The 23,408-nt window shown below is 36.6% G+C and overlaps 1 protein-coding gene across 1 annotated transcript; it reads right to left on the bottom strand.

The window, feature by feature from the left end:
- Nucleotides 1-259: 259 nt before the first annotated feature.
- LOC123316861 (DNA fragmentation factor subunit beta) lies at nucleotides 260-23,064 on the bottom strand. Its single transcript, XM_044903123.1, has 3 exons — nucleotides 22,819-23,064; nucleotides 9,739-10,174; nucleotides 260-1,769 (listed from the first exon to the last, which is right to left on the bottom strand). The coding sequence occupies exons 1-3, from the start codon at nucleotides 22,822-22,824 to the stop codon at nucleotides 1,174-1,176; spliced, it is 1,038 nt and encodes a 345-aa protein (XP_044759058.1). The 5' UTR covers nucleotides 22,825-23,064; the 3' UTR covers nucleotides 260-1,173.
- Between the last annotated feature and the right edge of the window lie 344 nt (nucleotides 23,065-23,408).

Raw genomic sequence — 23,408 nt, 5'->3', positions numbered from 1 at the left:
ACAATATTGAAAAATATCAAGATCAAGCAAGAAGAAGAATACTAATTTCTCTTTTAGTTTTGTAGTCTCAAGTATATCTCAAGATCATTACTCAAGACATTCATAAGTTGAGTTTCAAGTCTCGATTCTTGAGATAGTATCAAACTGATAATGACTTAATATGAGTTTATTAATAAGCCGTCACCTTCAGATGATGTCACTATCTTGAGAAAGTACCAACTGAGATAGGTCTTGAGACTCATTTTGAGATCTGACTATCAATAAGGGCCTAGGTGTACCTGTATTTGACAAATACCACTGCAAAATTTCATTTGTTCATCTCCTTCCACTTTGAAAAAATTGAATGAATCCATAATCAGGTCGTGATCTTTGAGTCACGTAACTCTTCGAAGGTGTGTTCCGAGCATGACTACATAAAAACTTTTCATCCTATTTTGAGGTTTTGATCCTAAATACAAATTTATTCCCATAATCCTGGGACGCCCTGTATATATCTTTTTTAATTTCAGAATGCTATTCAAATGAAAAAAATGGTATGAACGACACGAACAAAACTGTGAAGACTAGACCTTTCTAGTCTGCCATTCTTCCATTTGAATGGCATTCTGAATTTAAAAAAATATATACAGGGTGTCCCAGGATTATGGGAATAAATTTGTATAAGCAGAACTTAAAAGTAGATTAATCTGAGTCAGAAAATTCTGTATCAGCATCATCAGATTAACTAACAGATATTGAGAAACAAATCTTCAAGAAGACCATTTCGTTGATGGAATCATAAAAGTCAACGATGCTTTACTAGTGCGTTTTTCTACGGAATAAATAGGAAAGCACTATGTTGGAACGATTGTAGAAATTCAAATCTACATATCACTCCATATCACAACACACAAGACGCCATTGAATAGCCTCCTCCTGATAGAGTTACCAAAAAATAAGCTTTTCCAATAAATATAAATGCAATATACTTCTTCAAATTTTCACGAAATGTATTTATAAATTATATAGTTGAGATTTTTCTGATCAAACCTCTCTAGTCTCCCCTATTTTTGAATTATTTTTAACTGACTTATTGTACTTCTTTATATTTTAGGATATTTGTGTTTTAATCACTGCACATCAAATATCTTGGTAGCTAATTCAATCAAATGATTTCCAGCAAAAAAATCTCATTCAGATCAACAAATAAGGCCCAGCCTTCTCGTTATGGGCTCCTTTGTCATGACAAACAATATGTACAAGCTTGAGATTTTTTGTGGTAAATAGATCATTATAAATACTCTTAGTGTCAATATAAATTTCTTTTTTCAAACTTGCAAAATTTTTCGCATTCTCGAGGGTGAGTTTATGTTTAAGTGCTTCACGTATAGCAGGTATGATACTTCTGGATCTTTCTTTCACATGATCCAGATTCCAACATTGGAAAACTATCCTTTCTTCTCTACTCCTGTATGGGTTGATTTGATGTGAAGTTTCATACAAACATCTCTCTTTGTCCCATCTTCCTTGACAGGAAAAATTTCCACTTTCATTGCAAATACATTTCAAGATGTCGTCTTCATGCCATTTTCGCCTGTCGAAATAATGTCCATTGTATTTAGAATTTTTAAGCCTATTATTCAATTCTAACAATAAAAACTGCAGTTCATCTTGTGGTAATTCTGTATGTTTTCTGAGCTCTTCCTTTGTGCGATAGAAGAAGGTTCTGATCCTGTCCTGAGCCTTTCGGAACATATAATCTTCCTTTGTTTTTGCGCTTGTGTCTAACCCTGATGATTTAAATATTCTCATTGTCAGTTACAGTGAAATAAAAAAGGTGTTTCTTTTGATATAATCAAATAAGTATATTACCGGTTTGATCCCAGCAGATCGTTTCTAGCAGACGGTTCGACGGAACCACCCGAACGCGGTGACCAGTGTCGTACAGCCGGAAGCTAGAATTTATATGAAAATTACGTTACAGCATGCAATAGATATCAATGGAGAATGCATGGAAATCTCGGAGTTGTTGAAATATGAGTGAAACAATAGAAGGCATTCGAAAATGTTCGCCGGAGCATAACCATATTTGCTATGTAGGATCGTTATATCGAAGTGATTTACCACACAAAAAATCAGCGACTTGCATAAGGATACAGGGAGTGATTCGTCATTCCTAAATTTCAAAATTCGATAACGCGGAAACTATTTGCCGGATCATAAGCATATTTGATATGTATAATCGTCATAGCGAAGTGAGTAACCACACAAAAAATCAGCGACTCGCATAGGGATACAGGGGGTGATTTGTGATCCCTTAAATTTCAAAATTCGATAACATGGAAACAATGCGAGTCGCGGAGTTTTTGTGCGGTTAATTACATCGATCTAACGATCCTACATACCAAATATGTATAGTTATGCTCCGGCGAACATTATTTTCAGTAGTAATATCCCTAGGACATTAATAAAATAGACGAGATAATTTTATGACAATCGAAAGCTCGTTCCTTAATAACAAGCAACGAGCTTGAGAAATTTGTCAGAAAATTATGAGTCATTTGTCAATGCCCGAGGGCTATTCGGCGGAAAATTTTTTGACAAAAAAATTTATAACTCAACACAACGAAACATTTATTTATTTATTGAAAGGACAGTTAGTGAGAGTACAATTATTAAAATTTAACTTAACATTAGATTCGTTGCTGTTCTCTACCATAGAAGATCTATTACCACGCATAATATTTATGATCTTGTTGTGGTGTTCTTTATCGAAATTTAAGTATGGTTTTATAGAATTTTGATTGCTATGACCAGTAATTTTCAGCAGCTGTTGTTCTTCTACACCACTTTTTGCCAATTCGCTAACAGCAGTTGATCTATTCGAGTGATTTGTTATCTTTTTGTCTTTTACATTCAAGCCAATTGGCTAAGCAGCAGATTTAGTCCATCCATTTATAGTATTTCTTTCAACAGGTACATTATCGTACCATTTGTCAGTTTCATTTTTCCAGAGTCGATTTGGTTTTAAGAACAGTCGTGGTGAGGTAATATTGTCGCCTCGTTTTGATATCAGTTTATGAAAAAGACGTACAGGGCAGCTTTGTTTTTCACTATTAGAAACCAACCATTTACTACTTGTACAGCTTTTAGAATCACCTTGGCACGTTTTACTGAACACCGGATTGTATTCAACGCGATTTGTTGGAGAGTCATCGTTATTTTTCTCGATTTGAAAAAAATCCACCAAACAATGTTCAAATGAAAACTAACATGTTAGTCACGAAACATAACCATACTTTTGTTTTGTCGCTCAGGATGTTTGTTTTCTGGTCTCAACAAAGTTGATATTGAAATCCAATACACGGAATAGAATTCGAATTTCGCGCCCTTCAATTATAAAACAGAAAACTGTTATTAAACAATTTTTCTGTATTGACAGTACGTTTTCAGCGCCATCTCATATCAAATGTGTTTTCACTGGCCAAAATGTAGTCCGTTGTTTTTAGTACTAGAGATATGAGGGCGTTTCCTATCTTTTTGCTCTATAATCTTTGATTTGGAATGAAGTTGTCAAGCGTTGTCATAGTAATTGATAATTGCATTGAATGCAATTTTCAGTGTAATGTTGACATGATTGGGTGAAATTGTTTCACATGATACAAAATGCAAAGTTTGAATGGTTGTTAGAACTGTCAAAAAATTTTCCGAGTTATCGAATTTTCAAATAGGGTATGTCTAATCACCCCCTGTAAACCAATGCGAGTTGCTTATTTTTTTTTGGTTAATCACATCAATATAACGGTCTTACATACCAAATATGGTTAAGCTCCTACGAATTTTTGCTCTAGTGAAACACATATATTGGAGGATCAAGTCCTCAAATTAATCTCCAAGATTTTTTTTTATCCCCTTCTATTGTTTCACTCTTATTTTAACAACTTCGAGATCTCCATGCATTCTCTATTGATATCTATTGCATTGCTGTAAACTGGTTTCCGTCGAACGGTCTGCTAGAAACGGTCTGCTGGGTTCACACCGGTTACAGCAGTGATAGGATTTCAGTTGGTATCTTTCATTAAACATGTTTACCCAATTCATCCTATGATTTTGAGTTTAGAACTCGAATTGGACAAAGGAGATTAGTCTTTTCTGAGGGAAAAAATTTTTATTGAATAATTCAAAATAAGAAAAAAATTAGGAAAATATTTTGAACGAAAAAATGTAAGAGTGTGACATAAAAACTTAATTACGAATGACACCATGTACTGAAGAAAACGCTTTCGTGTCATTTTACACTTTCCCACCCCCATTTGCTTTTGCAATTTCAATCTTGGCATCAATGTTGATCAATGGATTTGCACCACTTCACAATTCCATCCGTATGAACTGACAGCTGTACAGAGTGTAATCTGAAGATATTTTCATAGAATTCATTCTCTTGTGTTATTCAGGAGGTCAAAAAATGTGAAATATTAGAAGTGCACACAGTACGTTAGCCTTAGCGTAAACGTGAGAAATAACATCAAATACATACAGGGTGATTGATAGGGAAATGCGCATACGAACAAACAGCGTATAGGTGCTTCTAAATAATTCATATTTTATAGATCTATCGTCTTTTTTAGCAAGATATAAGGTGATTAAACTCATCAACCACCCTACACATTATTCTAATTTTTGGACTGTATAGTTTATTATCAGGTGCGTCAAGTTGGTTACCCACCTATTGAATTTTGGTATCAAAATGTTTTGGGAATTTTGTTCCCATTTTGTGCTAATTTGTGCCGTATGTTATGAATTTTGTGCCCTTTTCATTTTCGAGATATTTTTCAAGTGTGTCACCAACTTGACGCTGTAACCCACATTTGCAAAATAGGAAATTTTCTTCTTTCGATGAATTATGCTAATTTGTGCCGTATGTTACGGATTTTGTGCCCGTTCCGTTTGCGAGATATTTCAAGTTTTTCAAGTGTGTCATCAACTTGACGCTATGACCCACATGTGAAAAATTGTAAATTTCGATAGATTGTGCTAATTTGTGCCGTACTTTATAAATTTTTTACCCGTTCTGTTCTCGAGATATTTCGGGTTATGTTTGTGAGGAGCGTCAAGATGATGACCCACCCCTCGAATTTTGATATCGAAATGTTTTGGATATTTTGAACTTATTTTATGCTGATTTGTGCCATATGTAATGAATTTTGTGCCCAACTACCTGCTGTGGGGTAACGCAAAAGATAAACAGATAAATCTTTTCGACTTGACAGCAATAAAGACCATCTTAAAATAATTTTATAATGATTCTGTAGAATATCGAATAGAATTGGAGATTCCGTAGGTACCGCCTGAATTCCAACGCAAAATTCCGTAGGTGTGGCAGCGCACAGTGCCGAAGGAAGTAAATGAGGATGTTCGACGTTTGACGATTATTAATTCAATAAATTCTGGGATTCCCAGGCAATAGAGAATTCCCTTAGAAATAAAATCATTTGAATAGCCGAAGCGCCTGATATCTGATGCTGAAGTTTTGATAAGCAGAAGATATGACAAATATTAATGAAATTACAAAATATTGATACACAGGGTGTTGTTTATTAAACTTAAAAAGCCAAATTATCAATATTTTAGGCCGGACCTGGAATACGACTTTTTTCATCATGTTTATCGACAGCATTCCAGACAAAGAACTTACGGTACGAATCAAATATTACAGGCTGGTTCATAAGTTATGATTTTTTGTATAAAATAAGGGAAATCAATGAATCACCCTGTATCTTGGTATTGGTACTGAAGAATGACAGATCTATGAAATATGAGTTATTTAGAAGCACCTCTCGGTTCCTCTATCTACCCTGATTATATACGCATTTCCCTATGAATTACCTGTATAACATTTTCGGGTTGTAGTGAAATTTGAGTTGAAGTGCTGCCAAGGTTGAACCTATCCAATTTGTATTATATATTTTGCTTTTATGTTGTTTTGCGTGAACTAAACAAAATAAAACACATTGGATTGATTGGAAACATTGGATTCATTGATATTATACTGGAAATAGGTTATTCATTTTTATGCTAATAAAGTCGTTATGAATTTTCAATCAGGCTGTATTTTATTACTTGATTTCATTCAGGATGAAAAAATTGGTTCTTGAAGCAGAATAACTTAGGTGCTCAGATTTGCAAGATGGAATGATTGAGGTATTCTAGTAGTGTTTCATGGGCACTAATATTGAGCCTCGACAGCTGGAATAATATATGGGAAATTGATGTTCTAATGATTTATGTACATAATAAAAAGAATTTTCAACTTGGAAGTTGTTATTAAAAATAAAATGGAAAAAGTGCCCTATAGAAACATGAGAATCGCCGTAGAGTTTCGGCCATTTCCTTACTGAATGTAATATGACAACAAAAAAGTACATTTTTCTTTGCAGAATCTTATTCTTCGTCCTTGCCATAAAATGAATCATTGAGGAGGTATGAAGTATTTCATGTTCAGAATGGTTATAATGAAAATCTTCCACATACAAACTACAGAGCATATTTGAAGGAGTGGAGAGACAAATAACAAATCAAAAATAAATTTTTTTATCAAATTAATATCTCATTTCACCAACTCAAATGTTCGAAAGAGATAAGATATTTTATGATTGCGGTGTCAACTAACGTTTGCGGTTGGAGAGAACAAACTAGTTTCTTCTCCTTCAATAGGTTCATAGGGAATACTATGGAAAGTAGAGAGAAGGAAAACGATCGCTGCTTTGAGACCACAGATTTTTTTGTCCCCATGTCCCCTAAAATATGTACCAATAGGGTAGTTCATGTTTTTGCCAATAGGCGCGCTGGCGATCACGGGGTGGCGAAATTTTGATTTAAACTAGTTGAATGAATTGTCTTCCTGGTGACAGATGATTAAAATCAAAGATTATTGAGTAGAAAGATAGGAAACGAAGCGTCTAAAGTGATGTGAGCGCCATCTGTGTTTCAAAAGTGTTTTTTAGGACCCTGAAACTGGATAAAATATTAATTCTAGGGCCATTCGCAGAAACATATGAAAATTTGTGAGATTTCAGTTCAGATGGCCATTTTGATCAAAGAGGTTTTGAATTTTCGATTCTCATACCGTCTTTCGTTTATCCCAAAGATTATAGAGTAGAAAGATGGGAAACGAGGCGACTAAAGCGATTTGAGAGCCATCTATGTGTAAAGCGTGTTCTAAGACGCTAGGACTGGTTAAAATATTAATATGAGTGCCATTTGCAGAAACATATGAAATTTTGTATCATTTTGATCAAAGAGGATTTGAATGTTTTGATTCTCGTACCGATTTATGTTTATCCAGCTCGTAGTTGCTGATTATTGAATTTTTTGGTGAAAACACCAAAATATTGTTCGAATGGTGAATCAAATAAGATGAATTTTCTGAAATTAAGTTTTTTACTTCATTGAGGAAAATGGAAATGTTAGTACTAAAACCGGTAACATGTGACTCGGTCAGTCATTGATTTTTATTTTCAGTGACTTCAGCAAACACTACTGACTACACCATGAACAGTGAACATTTTACTGTTAAGGCCTATTAGGGGAATTTATGACTTTTACACGTCCATTCAAAGATTCTCAATTGCTACTCCTTCAGCAAATTCAGAAATGCAAAGGTTTTATTGATTTCGATTTGGGAATCGCGTGACTGTCAAATTGATGTTTGGAAAGTCAAAGTTTTCTTTTCTTCATTCATCAATCAATTTGTACATTGTGTCTTGTGTCATGTGTTATATGAAGAGACCATACCATAAAGACATCATGAAAAAAGCATAAAGAAAATATACTGACGGTCTGACATACAGGTCTTGTATACCTCTGTAAGGTTTTTTCAATTAAGAATCTGAAAATTCTGCAAATAATATGTGAGTAACTGAAATGTGTATGCTATGATGGTATATTGAATATTGGTTTATATATATTTCTGATATAAATTGCACAAATTCAACTAAGTTTATCGAAACCATGTATTGCACAGAAATAACACCTTTGACTTATAGCAGATCAACATATTCTCTTGTGCCCTAGTCGAAGTTTTATTCGTTGTCCATAATCTCAAAATTTTGTAAATTTTTATAAATTGCAAATAAAAATATAGCACATTCAACAGCGTATTTCATTGCTATCAATTGATTCCAGACAATCTTCAGATAAAAACTAACATCTTAATCACAAAACAAAACCATAATTATGTTTTGTCGCTCAGGATGTTTGTTTTCTGGTATCAACAAAATCGATATTGAAATTCAATACGAGGAGTAGAATTCGAATTTCGCACCACTCAATTATAAAACAGAAAACTGTTGTTCTGTACAGTTTTTCTATACAGTTTTTCTGTATTGACAGTACGTTTTTAGCGCCATCTCATTGTCAAATGTGTTTTCACTGGCTAAAATGTAGTCAGTTTTTAGTACCAGTGATATGAGGGCGTTTCCTATCTTTCTACTCTATAATCTTTGATTAACATATTATTATTTTCTACTTTTGATACGAGAACAACATACGACCATGGTGAAATGGTGAAATAAATTTTATGAATAAAATTTTGTTTAGTTTTTAATGTTCTTCATGTAGATTAATATCCTTCAAAGAAAAATGTATATTTCCTATTCAAAAATCCACTCGACCTTGAAATAAAACCCCATGGTTAGATGAAATGTCTGCACTCTATAACAAGACTAAAAAACATTTTTCGATCTAGGCTCTTCCCAAGGAGTTATTTCATCTGATCTTTTGAAATGAGTCACCCCGTATGGACATAAAGTGTTAGGCATGGTAGTATCTTTAGTTTTGAATGCTCTCCCCAAATTATACTGGTTACCGATTCTCCCCATCTTCTTGGACAACCTTTTTAAATTTTTTGCAGTACAAGGCTGTTCGATATGATTTTTCTTGGGATAGCCATTTTCTTGAAAATTTTGGTGATTTTTTGATATCTCTAATTTCTCTGCTAGAGCAAATTGCTTTGACATGAGCACTTTTGCCTTTGGCTTTCGAGGTGTTGATATGATTGTGATCTTTTCTTCTACTCTGAGAGATAGGGCTTTAAACCAAACATTATGTACTGGTTGTATACTGTGGTGGTGAGACCTATCCTAACATACTCTTCTTTTGATGTGTTGGACTTCTATGGTGAAGGGGAATCATCTCGCCATTATGAATAACTATTGAATTCCATGACTTCTTGGTCAGAAGTTTGAATAAAACCGGTTTGCCTCGATAAATCATCAAAACATATGGATATCATAAAATAATGGCAACGAAATTTATTAATCCTACACATTTTAAATGAATGATTCAATCGTTATGAAGAAATTGCGAATTTAGTAGTAAGAAAATCTACGTTATCAAAAATTATCACAAATACTGCGATGTGGTCTTCACCAAGTTTTGCATAAGTGGAATGGAGGTACCTAATTGATATTTTTAATGAAAAGTATTTCAATAAGAAAAAGAGATAGATGAAACATAAATATCTTACTCGGAAAGATAATAAAATTACTACTATACTCAGGTAGGAATTGGATTTCATGGATTAAGTAGTCTGAGAAAACGACGTTCGAACCCTTCATATATTCTTATAGAATGAATAAAATTTGAAACTAGTGCCACATTTCTCAGATCCAAGGCAAAATCGGAAATTTCCGGAATGAATAATAAATTACAATACATACTATAAAATGGCATATATAATATAATAAAAAATATATTTACCATCGAACCATTCTGGATGTTCGCTCTTCAATGATATCTTGGACTTGTCATCATCGATGCCTCTCAGCAACTCGGCCAATTTGTAAACTTTACTCTTCATATTTTCACTAAAAAACTCCTGAATTTTTTCGCCGGCAGTGAGATATTCTTGATTCACATCTCTAATTGTTTTATAAAGTATTTCAGCATCAGTATGAGCGATTTCACCATGTTTTACCCAAATTAATAAAGTGTGAGATTTTAGTGTCTCGAAGTAATCGTTCGTTTCGACGAAAGTCCCGTCCGGAAGTTGAAAGTTGATTTCTGAAGGAGTGAGCTTCAATTTGAATTTTTGTATAGTTTTGATCTTAAGTTCTTCCAAGTCTTTGGCAGCTATTCCAACTCTTGTCTTCCTTTCAGCATCTGTCACCTTGAATCCTTTTGAGGAACTCGTAGTCTGTAACACATTGATGAGTTTCAGTGGAAATGGTATATACAATGATTGATGGAAATGTTATAAACTGCTTGAAAATTGAAGTGGATAATTTGTGTGAATCTAATAATATGCAGGGTGATTCACTGCGATGGCCTATAAGACGTTTATGGAAAATTAATTACAATTCTGTGTTGAAAAACTGCATGTTGGGGTTTTCATCAATAAACTTTCTCCCCATAATATTTTCTGACTTCAGCAACAGCTTACTACTTTCTTATATCAAATGGCACACCCAGTATATCTCTGCATCGTTTGATAGCTGATTCAATGGAAATTTCTGCACAGTTCCACACCTTGGTTTAAAACTCAACGATTTATGAGTTATTAGTGTAAAGAAATTATATTTCTCCAAAATCGCACTGCTCTCCGTCGAGCGTTGCTATAGAATCGTTTCGTTGATTGTTTAGATAGGAACTTGTCAAAGACGAATTGAGCCGGTCAGAGGAAAAGTGGTATAAGTCACAAATTACGATTTTTGAGTTATACCGATATTTGGATACCAAAGGTTGCATATTATTCTTCTTATGAGTGGTATGAGTTAAATCGTCGTTTTGACCGAGTTATACCCATTTAATGTTTTTCCTCTCAACAAAATTTTCCATACCTATCAATGCGGTTTTTCAATCGATTGAAACGTAAAACCTTCATTTCCAACATTTCACTTAATTGTAGTTAGATCACTTTTCCTCTGAGCCACTCAATTATTTATAGTTATTGAAAAGAAGTTATTTTTGGATAGTTATTGTAATTAGCAGCATAAAATGTCGTTTCTTTATCCAGGTAAGATTCTGGAAATATTTTGAAAATGCTTGTCTGTTTGAACAATAAAAAGATTCTTTATTCCAGAGAAACTCAATTGTGTTGTTGATCTGCAATTACTACCCTAAGAATATATATATATATTTTTTTTTTATTATATTTTTTTTTTATTCTCACCGATTCACGGGTAATTATGCGGTTGCCGGACTCAGTTTTCGTGTATTTTCGATAAGGTGTTTTTCTACTTATCCATTAGTCGATATAATCATTTGTAGTATGCTTATGCTCTTCAGGTAATGTATCTCACGAAGTTGAAGAACTAGGTCGTTGTACTTGCTTATCTTTTCCGAGTAAGCTCTGAGTACATTGTCGTCTGCCGGGATGGTTACATCAAGCAGGAAACAGATCTTCTGCTCCAGATCAAATAATGCGATGTCAGGCCGATTGTGCGACACCCCGTCATCTGTGATTAGTGTGGCATCCCAGTATAATTTGTAACGGCTGCTTTGCAGGAGAGTTTTTGGCTAATAACGATAAAGTTCCTCTTCTCTATCAAGCATGCCTAATTTGAGAACCAAGTGCTGATGGTATATCTTGGCCATCGCATTGTGTTTGTCCAAATAGTCCCTGGGGGCCATAACCGAGCATGATGACGTCAAGTGCTGAATAGATTCGGGTGCTTGGAAACACCTCCTGCACCGGTCAGAGGGAACATCTTGTTTGGCTATGTGCTTCAGGTACATTTTGGTTGGCACCACCTGGTCCTGTATTGCTATTAGCCCCCCCTCCGTCTCTAGGAACAGGTATCCAGCACGTTAGTATGACAGTGATTCGACATGTCCCTCTTCCAGAAGAGAAGCGTATCTGTAATGATGAGCCTTGGACTTCCACACTTCGATCCACTCCTCACTCGAGCGCCCGGACACCCGACCATCCCAAACAGACAGCCCAAGAGCCGAGTAGTTCTCGCCCGCCCGGCACATCGCATGCAAGAGGCGAGTCACTCCCACGAAAATAATCCTTTAAGGACTCAATATGTTTGTCATGGACCTCTTCTAGGTTAAGTAATCCTCTTCCTCCTTGTTGCCTACTGAGATATAGCCTGATAATAGACGAGTGCGGATGATGGACCCCATATCTCGTGAGCGTTGCTCTTATCGCTCTATCCATTTCGCGGAGCTCTGTTTTCGACCAGGACAGCACACCAAACGAGTACACCATACTAGGAATCGCCCAGATGTTAATAGCTGTGAAAATTGCTCTGGAATTTAGTCCAGTTTTCATTAGTAGTCTAAGTCTGGCATATAGTTTATCCTCAAATATCTTTTTCACCTTTGTGGTTCTGATCTCTAAAGCTTGGTTGATTCCCAAGTATTTGTAGGTGCCATCATCATCCAAGGCCGGTATTGTGATGTTATTTATCAGGGTTTGGTGTTGCGTTTCTTGAACTTTTCCCCTCTTTACCTTCAGCACTGCACACTTTTCGATTCCTAGCTGCATCTTTATTGAGTCACTGAATGCTGCTAAAATTTCAAATAATCTCCTTAGCTGTTCTATACTTGTGGCGTATATTTTCAGGTCATATACAGATTATGATTAATTCTTATATTTCGTTGTTTGTCTATGACATAGCCGTAGTTTGTGTTATTCAGCAGCTTGCTCAGGGGGTTCAGTGCGAGGCAGAACCAGATAGGGCTGAGCGAATCGCCTTGGAATATACCTCGACGAATGTGGATCTCCTCAAACATCTCCACAAGATCCCCTGCTCTTATCAGAAGAGAGGTTCTCCAAGTTTTCATGAGACACTCCAACGCAGTTATGATGTTATCTGCTATTCCATGCATCCTCAGCACCCAAGAATGTGGGATGGAGTCAAAGGTCTTCCTATAATCAACCCGGAGATATTCCTCAACTTTTTCCGGGCCTGTTTGGTCAAGATATAATCGACCACCAAGAGTTCCTTACTTCCTTTTGTTTTCATTCGGCATCTGTTCTGTTCCTCAGCCATCATGTTGTTCCGCCTAAGGTGGTTCTCTATATATTAAGCTTAAATTGATGTGAATATTTTATATACCGAGGGTAAGCATGTGATGCTTACCATGTAGTTTTCTGGGTTCTTACTGTCTCCTTTTTTTTGGATCAGATGTGTTACTCCTTTCGTGAAGAAGTCAGGTGTGACGGAGGGGTCACAGAGTGCCTTCTGGAAAGTTTCCGCCAGTGGTCCATGAACACTCGTGAGGCTTCTACCAGTAGTTGTGGATTCCATCCACACCGGGAGCTACCCAGTTATTCAGACCTTTCAGAGCTTCAGCTATGTCTAGCACATCAATATTTGGGACCTGCATTTGTGCTTGTGGAATTTTCTTCTGTGCCTCGTCCATCCAGTACGCTTGGTCGTCGTAGGTAGCATTTTCGGACCAGATTTCACTCCAATACTGGTGGGCGGTTTTGGAGTTGAGATGGCCTTCCACATGTTCTTTCTTCTGCTAAAGGTTCCTGAAGAATTGTTTTTGGTTCTTGAAAAAAAGTGTGTTGTTGTGTTGTTTTACCTTCTCGTTGTAGCGCCGAGTACGAAGCCCTAGTACTTTTATTCTTTGTTTCAGGGTGACACATCTGATCGAAATTTTTTCTCTGAACAAGGGATCCCGGCGCCTAATATGGAATTCAGATGCCACCTTTCGGATTGCTCTGACCACTCTGGTTGACGGTGCAGGAGTATTCAGGTAAGTATGAATAATACCAATTTTTTTTCTTAATTTAGTTATCTCTCTTTGCAGACGGGCTTTCCAAGGAAGGATTGAGGACCTAATCGGTTGTTTATGATCATTCCGTTGTTGTATCTTTTGTCCATTTATCTCGCATACAGTTACGGCTCCCGCATACACTACACTAAGGGTGACCGGCCACCGAATGCGAAGCTGAGCGTTTTCAATGCTAATATAATTGATAAGCTACGAATCGAGTGACGCAGCTCTTCATTTAGCATTGAACAAGGGCGGCTCGTCAGAGGAGGCAAGGGAGGCTAAGCCTCCTCATAAAGCTTAGAGCTAAAATACATTCATTTTGGGCATGTCCTTATTTTCAGAAAGTAATTTCTATATAAATTTTCCGAACACCTGAACTAGATATTCAGATAAAAATTAGTTTATTTTTCGTTCCTCCGCTCATAAAAATCCAGCATAACAATCATACAATCCACCGGCCGCGTACGCATCCGCCGCATCGAATGTGAATATTTCCTAGGACTGCCTATTCGGACGGAGGCTGTTGGGCCTGCTGCCTCCGTTGATAGTGTAACTCATGCATACGTTCTCTGGACTCACATACTAGCCGAACAAGAATTCAGCTGACTTACTGTACCATATTCGCCCGTAAAATGTACCAGAGGAGGCACAGCTCCCCTGTTCTCCATCGATTCTTTCGTGCCGTCTTCGACTATATTCGCTTGATCTCCGGCGGTAGGGGCGTTGTCCGGCGGTAGTTGTTATGATTTCAATTTTCAATTTGAATGTAACGACTTCTTGGAGAACTGGAACTTCGGGAAATTTGTGATATATTCTTGTTATGATAGGTTGTTCTGTTAGGGCGTTAGGGGTAAGTACTGATACGGATCAAAAAATAAAATGGAATTGAATATTGAGAATTAACTGTACACGTTGTTAAAACCTTTACAAGACCTCCACCAAATTTAATTACACTAAAGTCTACCGAAAATCGTCAGAATAGAGGTTTCAGTGTTGTTTGGTACGATAAATGTGATTGGTTAACTGGATCGATCAAACGGGAAAAATTATTTTGCTGGCCATATTTACTATTTTCTCATCAAACAGAATATACTTCATGGTTCAAAACGGGGTTTTCAGATTTGAAAAATATACCGCGTTCTATCGAAAGACATAACAAGTCAAAGGAGCATATAGCATCCCCTTGCATTGAAAATTAGTCTTAGAACTGGCAACTTTTCATTATATTGAAGAAGTATACTTTATTGACTGATAAAAGTTTGTTCCAACACTCCTCGAAAACTATTAGCCTCCTCAGCTCTCATGACCACAAGCCGCCACTGCCATTGAAAACACTCAGCTTCGCACAACTTCACATTCGGTGGCCGGTCACCCTTACTAACTCTTTCCCTTCGCTGGGTTGCAGGAACTGGCCTTGCGGTTCCATCTCGGAGGGGTGCTCACTCCACACACACCTCCTACAGGCCAATCCTCCTGACGGTTTCGAAGAGAGTCGACCTGAGACTCCCCACCGCCCTGGTGTCTACTTCTCGTTATAGGGGCTGAATTAACGTAATCCTCTCGAAGGGTGCCAATCTTCGAGGGGTTGTGGCGACTCGGGTTCGCGGGGGCGTCACTCCCCGATAGCCTTGCGACTACCCTGCGATATGTATGTATATACTGATTAGCTAAATAATGGTCGCAAATTTAAAGATTCGTTAGTAAGGGAATCGGCCTGGTTTACATCAATAATACTCTTGTTTTTTTAGCTGGTGGTTGTAGTTGTAATATTTGATGTTCTTTGTATCCTTGTAGATGATCTGAAGAAGGATTAGAATAAATCCGAAAGCTCGGCTAAGAAAACAAGAGTAATATTCTAGTTTTCCCCAATACATCCTATGTACTAAGTGTAGTCGTTTATTTGTTATTTTTTAGTTTTTTTTTTTTTTCACCCGGAATCTTGCCTTTTAACCATCATTACTTTATTGTTTGTGGTGTAATACCACAAAATAGTTCGTGTTTATATTTTGCAATGTATCCTTATTCTAATTGAGTAATTACTTGATACAATTAAAAAACTTCTGAGCTTTCAAAGCCGTAAATCTCGGTAAATTTAATGAAAAGTGACAACTTTCAAATTCATCAGAAAAAAAACTGAAAGCATCGTAGCTGTTCTTGACGAAGCGCATAGTGGACCTCTAATTTTGGGACACAATGTCGCGAGAGAATTGCTGATATTTAGTATGTCACGAACAATACGAAACAATCATTCTGGATGTAATGGAATGTGTAGGATTTCTGGTGGATTAGTCTCACTCCACATGCGGTAATTTTGTTTAATAATAAGCCTCATCGCTGTACATAATTTTCTGATAAAAGATAAAACTAGTTTCCAACTGATCAACGTTCCAATCGACGAAAGAACTACGTGGCTTTAATTCCTGTATCAACTGGATCTTATACGGGTGTAGGCCAAGATTTTCGCAAAATTTTCCACGTAATAGACCGACTTATTTTGATCTTAGGCTAGTTGCACACACACACACCGATTATGGACGGCCGATTTCATACCGAAAGAGTTTTCATACAAGAAAGAGTTTAGCCTTTTTGCGCACCTTGTCATGAATGTAATCCCCCTTGTTCCTTAATTTACTAACTTAGTCCTCCCCCGCTACGTCTTCTCCAGGCTTACATCCAAACTCTAAGTCGCAAGGCAGCCTTATTTCTCGGCCGAACAGTATACTGGATGGAGTTTCCTTGGTAAATTCTTGAACCGAAGATCTATATGCCATGGTGAATAGATGTAAATATTCATCCCAGTCCCGCTGGTGATCAGAAACTACTTTGGCTAAATGCTTTCCATAGTCCGATTCATTCGTTCGACCATGCCGTCTGATTGTTGATAAAGAGGTGTAGTGCTTGTTTTGTGAATCCCCAATTTCCTGCATACTTCTTGGAATAACTTCGATTCAAAATTTCGGCCTTGATCACAATGCAGCTCTAGAGGTATTCCAAATCTGCAGAAGAATTCTTTGACCAATTTATCAGCTACCGTACTTGCCTCTTCATTAGGAATACCGTAGGCTTCCACCCATTTTGTGAAATAGTCCATCTCTACCAAAATGTACTTGTTTCCATGGTCTGTTTCGGGAAAGGGGCCAGCAATGTCGATAGCTACTCTTTCCATGGGGTATCCGACGTTATATTGCCTCATTGGTGCTTTTCTTTTACCATAAGGTCCGTTATCAGCAGCACAAACCTTTAATCTTCTACACCAATCTTTAACGTCCTTCTTAGGGAGATCGGCCACCGAATGCGAAGTTGAGCGAAGCTGTGTTTTTTCAATGCTAAGGCGGATCGGCCACCGAATGCGAAGTTGCGCGAAGCTGAGCATTTTCAGTACTAATATAATTGACAAGCTACGAATCGAGTGACGTAACTCGTGATTTAGCATTGAAAAAGCACAGCTTCGCTCAACTTAGTATTCGGTGGCCGATCTCCCTAAGGCGAATCGGCCACCGAATGCGAAGTTGCGCGAAGCTGAGCATTTTCAGTACTAATATAATCGACAAGCTACGAATCGAGTGACGTAGCTCATCATTTAGCATTGAAAACTCTCAGCTTCGCTCAACTTCGCATTCGGTGGCCGATCTCCCTAAATCACGAGCTACGTCACTCGATTCGTAGCTTGTTATTGTAGCATTGAAAACTCTCAGCTTCGCTCAACTTCGCATTCGGTGGCCGATCTCCCTTACAATTTAGCCAGTAAAATCGCTGCCTGACTTTTTCCAACTTCTTACTTATCCCGAAATGTCCACCTGAAGTTCCATTATATAGTCTGGTCAGAATGTCTGTCACACGGCACAATCAACTGAAATCTCTGCTCAGTTTCATCTTCATTTTCCCAACAACGTTTCACAAGACCTCCATCAATCTTCAACGTTTCCCATTGTGCCCAATACGACTTTATAATCTGGCTCAGTCTGGATACTTCTTCCCAAGTAGGTCGTCTACCGCTCTTCTGCCAACTCAGGATTACTTTCAAGTCGTTATCTTCCTCTTGTGCTCTTTGAATTTCTTCGATTACGGTGGTCCGCTTTAAATATATCCTTTCTTCCAGGCGCGAACAATGGCTGGAATTCTGGGGCACCCAATGGTTTTGGTCGAGCTAGTGTCTACCACAGCGACTCCTTTTAGTTTCCCAGCTGTAGCTCTTTCCAATTCTGGACGATTTCGCTTGAAATGCCTCCTTTTGTTGCAGTTTCAGCACACAGCATCCTTTTTTCTAGCAAGCGATATTTTGCAGACTTCTTCTCGTACAATCTCCTCAAGAGATCGGTCTGTTTCTTGCTCTTGTCTTACACGAAGCTGCCCTCTATGCGACGCTTGCTTCGCTGCTTCGATTTCCAAAGCCTGGGCTAAGGCATCATCAATGGTTCTAGGGCATCCTAGTCTCAGGGCTTGTTGTATTTCACCATCCTTAATCCCATCCACGAATGTCTGGATTGATAGCTGTTCCAGGAAGCTATCTGGAGCAGATGGTTTACAATAGTATATAGTGTTTATATGAATTGAGACTGTTGTAGATTTTCATATATCTCTTTATCTATGTAGTTTAGAATTTCAAATTGAATCATATTAAAGGTCAGTTCTATATCTGTATTTTTCAAACGATCCACCGTATATATTTTACTGTATGATGCCGGCGCCATCGTGGTTTGTAGATATATAACCCACTGTCTTGTATTCTTTTTCTTCTTATCTTTTTTTTAGATTCAACATTTACTAAGGCATATCAATTCATTCTGCTACGCAAAAATGTCCCCCCCCTCCTTCTAAAGACAGCTGACAACCCCCGATTTTTCAATTTCAGAATAGAGAATGATGATGTCCTTCAAATGATTATCACAAGCCCATACTTCTTATTTGAAAACTTGGGGGTTGTAACAGTCTTTCGAAAGGGTTTGAAGGTAGAGTTCGATTTTCAAGAAAGAAAATGATAATTTGAACTTTAAATTTCACATATCATAAATATGTACTGTAACCTGTAACCAAGATAATCAATTTATTCGACTTGGCTTTTCCACACTGTATGTTGTAACCAGTGATATTTGGCATAACCTGGATATAGGGTACAGAAACACACCATCCTTGCATCCTTCAGACTAGTTACTACAGTATGCACTCGGTCGAAACCATACGAGTCAAGGGGAAGGCATAATTCTTGGAACCTCCCCTTCACAGTGTCATAGATGATGTTGAAGTCACAACAATTCAACCCCATGGACATGGTCCGATAGTCCCTCAAGTAGGCTAAGAAATTCCTCAAAATACCTGAAGGTATTCTGTAAACAGAAAGAATGCGCACCTTCGAAGATTTTTCCACGCCGAAATTTCAATTCTTAAGGGACGCAAATGCCTGGCCTATAAAAATAGCCGATCCACCGCCTCCAAGTAAGACTGACAATATGAAACTGAGGTATTTTAGCTGTCCAAGTGAGGAAAATTGATTAAAAATCTTATCATTTCTCAACCAATACTTTCGATGCCAAATCATGGAGTCATATAACAGCGCATCCGCCATATTGACTTTATTCTTTGGACTAAACGTTTAATGGAGGAGTTCCCTACATGTTGGCCAACCTAGAAAAAGGTCTAAAAGGTCTACCAACGGGGATTGATTGCTTTCTAACGAAACCTACTTCATTCTTTCCGCAACGATCAAATATATTTATGAAATTCTACCGAGCTTTCTAGAGTTTACTGTTAAAGAGAAAAAAAGATTTTCATAACCTCGATTGCTGATTGGTTGAAATTTATGTTGGTATTACTACTTCTTGTGACAATTGACATATTTCATTGGCAAATGTCATTTTTACTGATATATATAGTAATAATATTAATATTGTCAATGTGCTGTATAGCTTACAAAATACAAGAAAACAAGAATGCGTTCAAGCAAAGATTGTGCATATAACCAAAACTTTGCCCATAACCTAACAGATTACTTTTTTCTTCTTGACATTTGCTAACGAAACATGTCAATTGTCACAAGAAAAACTTTTTTCTCTTTAACAGTAAACTCTAGAAAGCTCGGTAGAATTTCATAAATATATTTGATCATTGCGGAAAAAATGGAGTAGGCTTCGTTAGGAAGCAATCATTCCCCGTTGGTAGACCTTTTTCTAGGTTGGCCAACATATAGGGAACTCCTCCATTGAAACAAGCTCGGGTTGCCTGTGTCCTTACTGAAGCGATTCTGGGAGTAAAATATGACGAAAATGGTTGATAATCGTTCCCTAATGATTTGGATACATAACCTCCTGTTTCAACCTTCCTACGACACCCAATGAAGAGGAACTATAATTACTTCCCCTCGTTCTAATTTTTTGACAAGAAAGTTTATCTTTGAAGTATGGTTGTCTGCAAAGTAGTGGATGGGGTTGTTTGGTCAAACTCTCATCCGATGTCAAACACTTAATGAGTTTACTAAAAACAAGATGACCATCTGGGATAAAATCTTCATCCTATATATGCTTAAGATAGGTGTGAGCATAAACTTAAGATTAGTTGGCTAAACTTAGGTTTATATTCGAGGACCGGCTAAAGTTCGATAAAATGTTTATCGGCGTCAGGGACTTTCATCCTTAGCCGGCTAATGTCATATATCTATTATATTATATAATATATAATATATATCTATTATATTATATAATATAATAGATATATTATATAATATAATAGATATATGGGTAATGTGCACATTATCCAAAACACAGAACATAAACATCAATCATGATCCAAAACGAAATGGCTAAACATGTATTCGATGGACACGCGGAAGAGTGATGTCTTTTGAATGGTCGAATGGGGGAAGACGAACGCACGCGGTCACGTTTTTGTTTCAATTTTTAGAATTGAAATATGCAGAATTCCATCGAATGCTATTGTATTGAGGTTTCGTGACATAACGCCCATTGGTTTTCAATTTAACATTTAATGAGTTATTTTCATCTGTTTAGGAGATTAATGCTCTTCAATTGGAGCCTAAGTTTTTTAAAATCATTTCACATACAGAAGTTAGATATACAGTTTTCCCACAGGACAATAGGAACGTGGATAGTCAATTGTCCTCGAAAAACCAGAATATGACTTCACAAGGAAATGAAATATTAGACATTAGATATTTTTTCTGTAAACAAAAGTATATTTTCCCTACCATACAATAATTGGGTTTATGGAAAAATTGCAGAAAAAAACAAAAGAAAACTATGAACATAAAAATAGTTGAGAACACTTTCTCTAGCTGATTTTGTAAAATATTTCTTCCTAAGTCATTGAGCATACGGATTCCAAAATAGGGCCTGTCGCCACCCTTGATGAATCATCCCGGGAGATTTGAGTGCAGTTATCGTAAAGCTTATCAGAGAAATAGTCCGGTTAGCTACAAACAAAATTGGGTACTGCTACTTATATTTCTCCAGAATTTGATCTTTGGTATTTTGATGAAGAAGTCCGCGGCACCATTCTTGTCTTCATTCCCTCCTTTGCTCATTTAATAACAAAATGAAAGATAACCATTAACTCTACAGTTTTCCCTCACACAAATAGCTTGTTCATCTCGAATTTTGTCAGCAGGTGTTCAGATTTTTAGATTCGCTAATAAAAATGCGTTGAGACCCAGTAGAAACAAATATATGTTCATTCTCAATTTATCAACTGCTTAACAGAATGCTTTTCTGTTATTAAAAATATGTGAAATTCATACAAAAAATGCATTGTATTAATAGTTAGATTATATTACCATTTCTTTAAATTTTTTTTAATTGCCGAAAATTTGGCAATACTTTTCTTTTTTTCTATTAGCTTCTACATTTTTAGCCGATGGACTGTGGTTACACTTAAGTTTAGCCTGCTAATGATAGAAGAAACTAACATTAGCAAATAGACGAAGATAAGCCTAAGTTTGGCCAGCTAATCTTAAGTTTATGTTCACACCTCTCTTTAGCAGTAACATAGATACAAGATTAAAAATCAGGGGCATGGGCAGAAATATGGCAATTTTTCAGTTCCCAATAACATGTACAACCTAGGCATTGTCATGGCAAAGTGTCTATTTTTCCACGGATCCTATTTTGTTGCTTGTGAAATTGAAATGTTATACAACAACCAAGATTTAAATTTTATATATATTTGTATGGCATAAAATGCTATTTGTGATTTTGTTGAAAAGTCCTTATTTATGTGGGACACTAGGCTCATCAAAAATATTCTATGGTCACTTTCAACACGTCCCCTTGTTTCCTCGGGACTCCAGGGATACAACGACAAAGATCCACTCTTCATAATTTTATTCTCATACTAATATTTTTCAGAATATTCATCATTGAAATTATGCCAAACACGGTCCATTTCTAAGAACAAGATAACAAAATTACTTTTTCTTTTTTAAAATACATGTCTCCTCCTTAACTTTTTTCTTCAAAACACTAGACCCTGTTATCAGAACCTTTGTATAATCTATCATATGATTAACCTCTTGCATAATATGATATGATATATGAAATCTTTGCTCGTCTCTATTCCTCAGGTTCAGATTTCCTCACTTCTAATCATTGTCTTCCTTCTATATGGATTTTTCCACAAATTCAGGGAATTTTGCATACAGTTTTTCATACATAATTTAGAGCCGATTTTTTCTGAAATGATACGAGCATATGAAATCACTTTCAATATATTGAGTTGTTGTCTGATATTGGTTCTGGAATAATTTGTGCATTCATATTTTATATTATTTCAATATCACGTATTTGTAAGACTAAAATTGCTTCTGAGTGTAGGTATGTATTTTAATGTAAATGCAGAAAATTTACATTCATAGTAATTCCTGTTGGGGAAGGAAATCAATTTTCATTCATGACATACAGCTAAAAGCTATAACTCAAGCGATAGCAGTGTATATTAATCATAGACCTATAAACGTTTAATAGGTATGATCTTTTCAGTGGAATGCCAACTTTCATTCTTCGAAAACGGTTTATTCGGAGTGCCTGTAGAATTGGAATTGTCCCTCAAAGTTCAAAAAAGTCTCTACTAGTACTAAATAATGAAGAGGCTACTCACCATCATTACAGTGAAACTGTCCAAAAATTTGTGGAGAAGAAATTAAATTATAGGTTATTTCAATACTATTAAATACCATAAATTATTTTAGATTATAGTTACTGTTTATGAAATGTTTGCGCTTTTTGTCCACTACAGTTAAAAACGACAACCATTCCTTTGAAACGACTTTTGTTTTTGTTATTGTTATCGTCATTCAGAAAAATGATCCACAGCACGGCAACCAACAATTCATTTGCAATGCAATTCACAGATGATTCAGACAAGCCAGCTTTATAAAGGATAACGCGACCCAGGGATCCAGTGGGGGTAAAATGCAGAATGTGGAGTAGGTCAAGGTGAATGCCAAAGCCCTTCTTTCCCTTCAATACTCCGAAAAATCAATAGGCAAGGCGTTGTGCAATGTGAGATAGAGGATATAGGTTGAATTTTCTCAATAACCTTGCCCTATTTCTTTAGAAGAGAAGCTGATGGAGGGATATAGGTAGTCCAATCTAAATTCATACTGGCTGTTTTAAAGGTGTGTCTCGTGTGAGTGTTGATTAGTTTGAAAGTTATTTATGTTGGTTCTGTACATAATCCAGTTGAAA

Source organism: Coccinella septempunctata, chromosome 7, assembly GCF_907165205.1.
Source record: "Coccinella septempunctata chromosome 7, icCocSept1.1, whole genome shotgun sequence".
Classification (NCBI taxonomy): domain Eukaryota; kingdom Metazoa; phylum Arthropoda; class Insecta; order Coleoptera; family Coccinellidae; genus Coccinella; species Coccinella septempunctata.
This window is presented reverse-complemented; position numbering and strand designations above follow the sequence as displayed.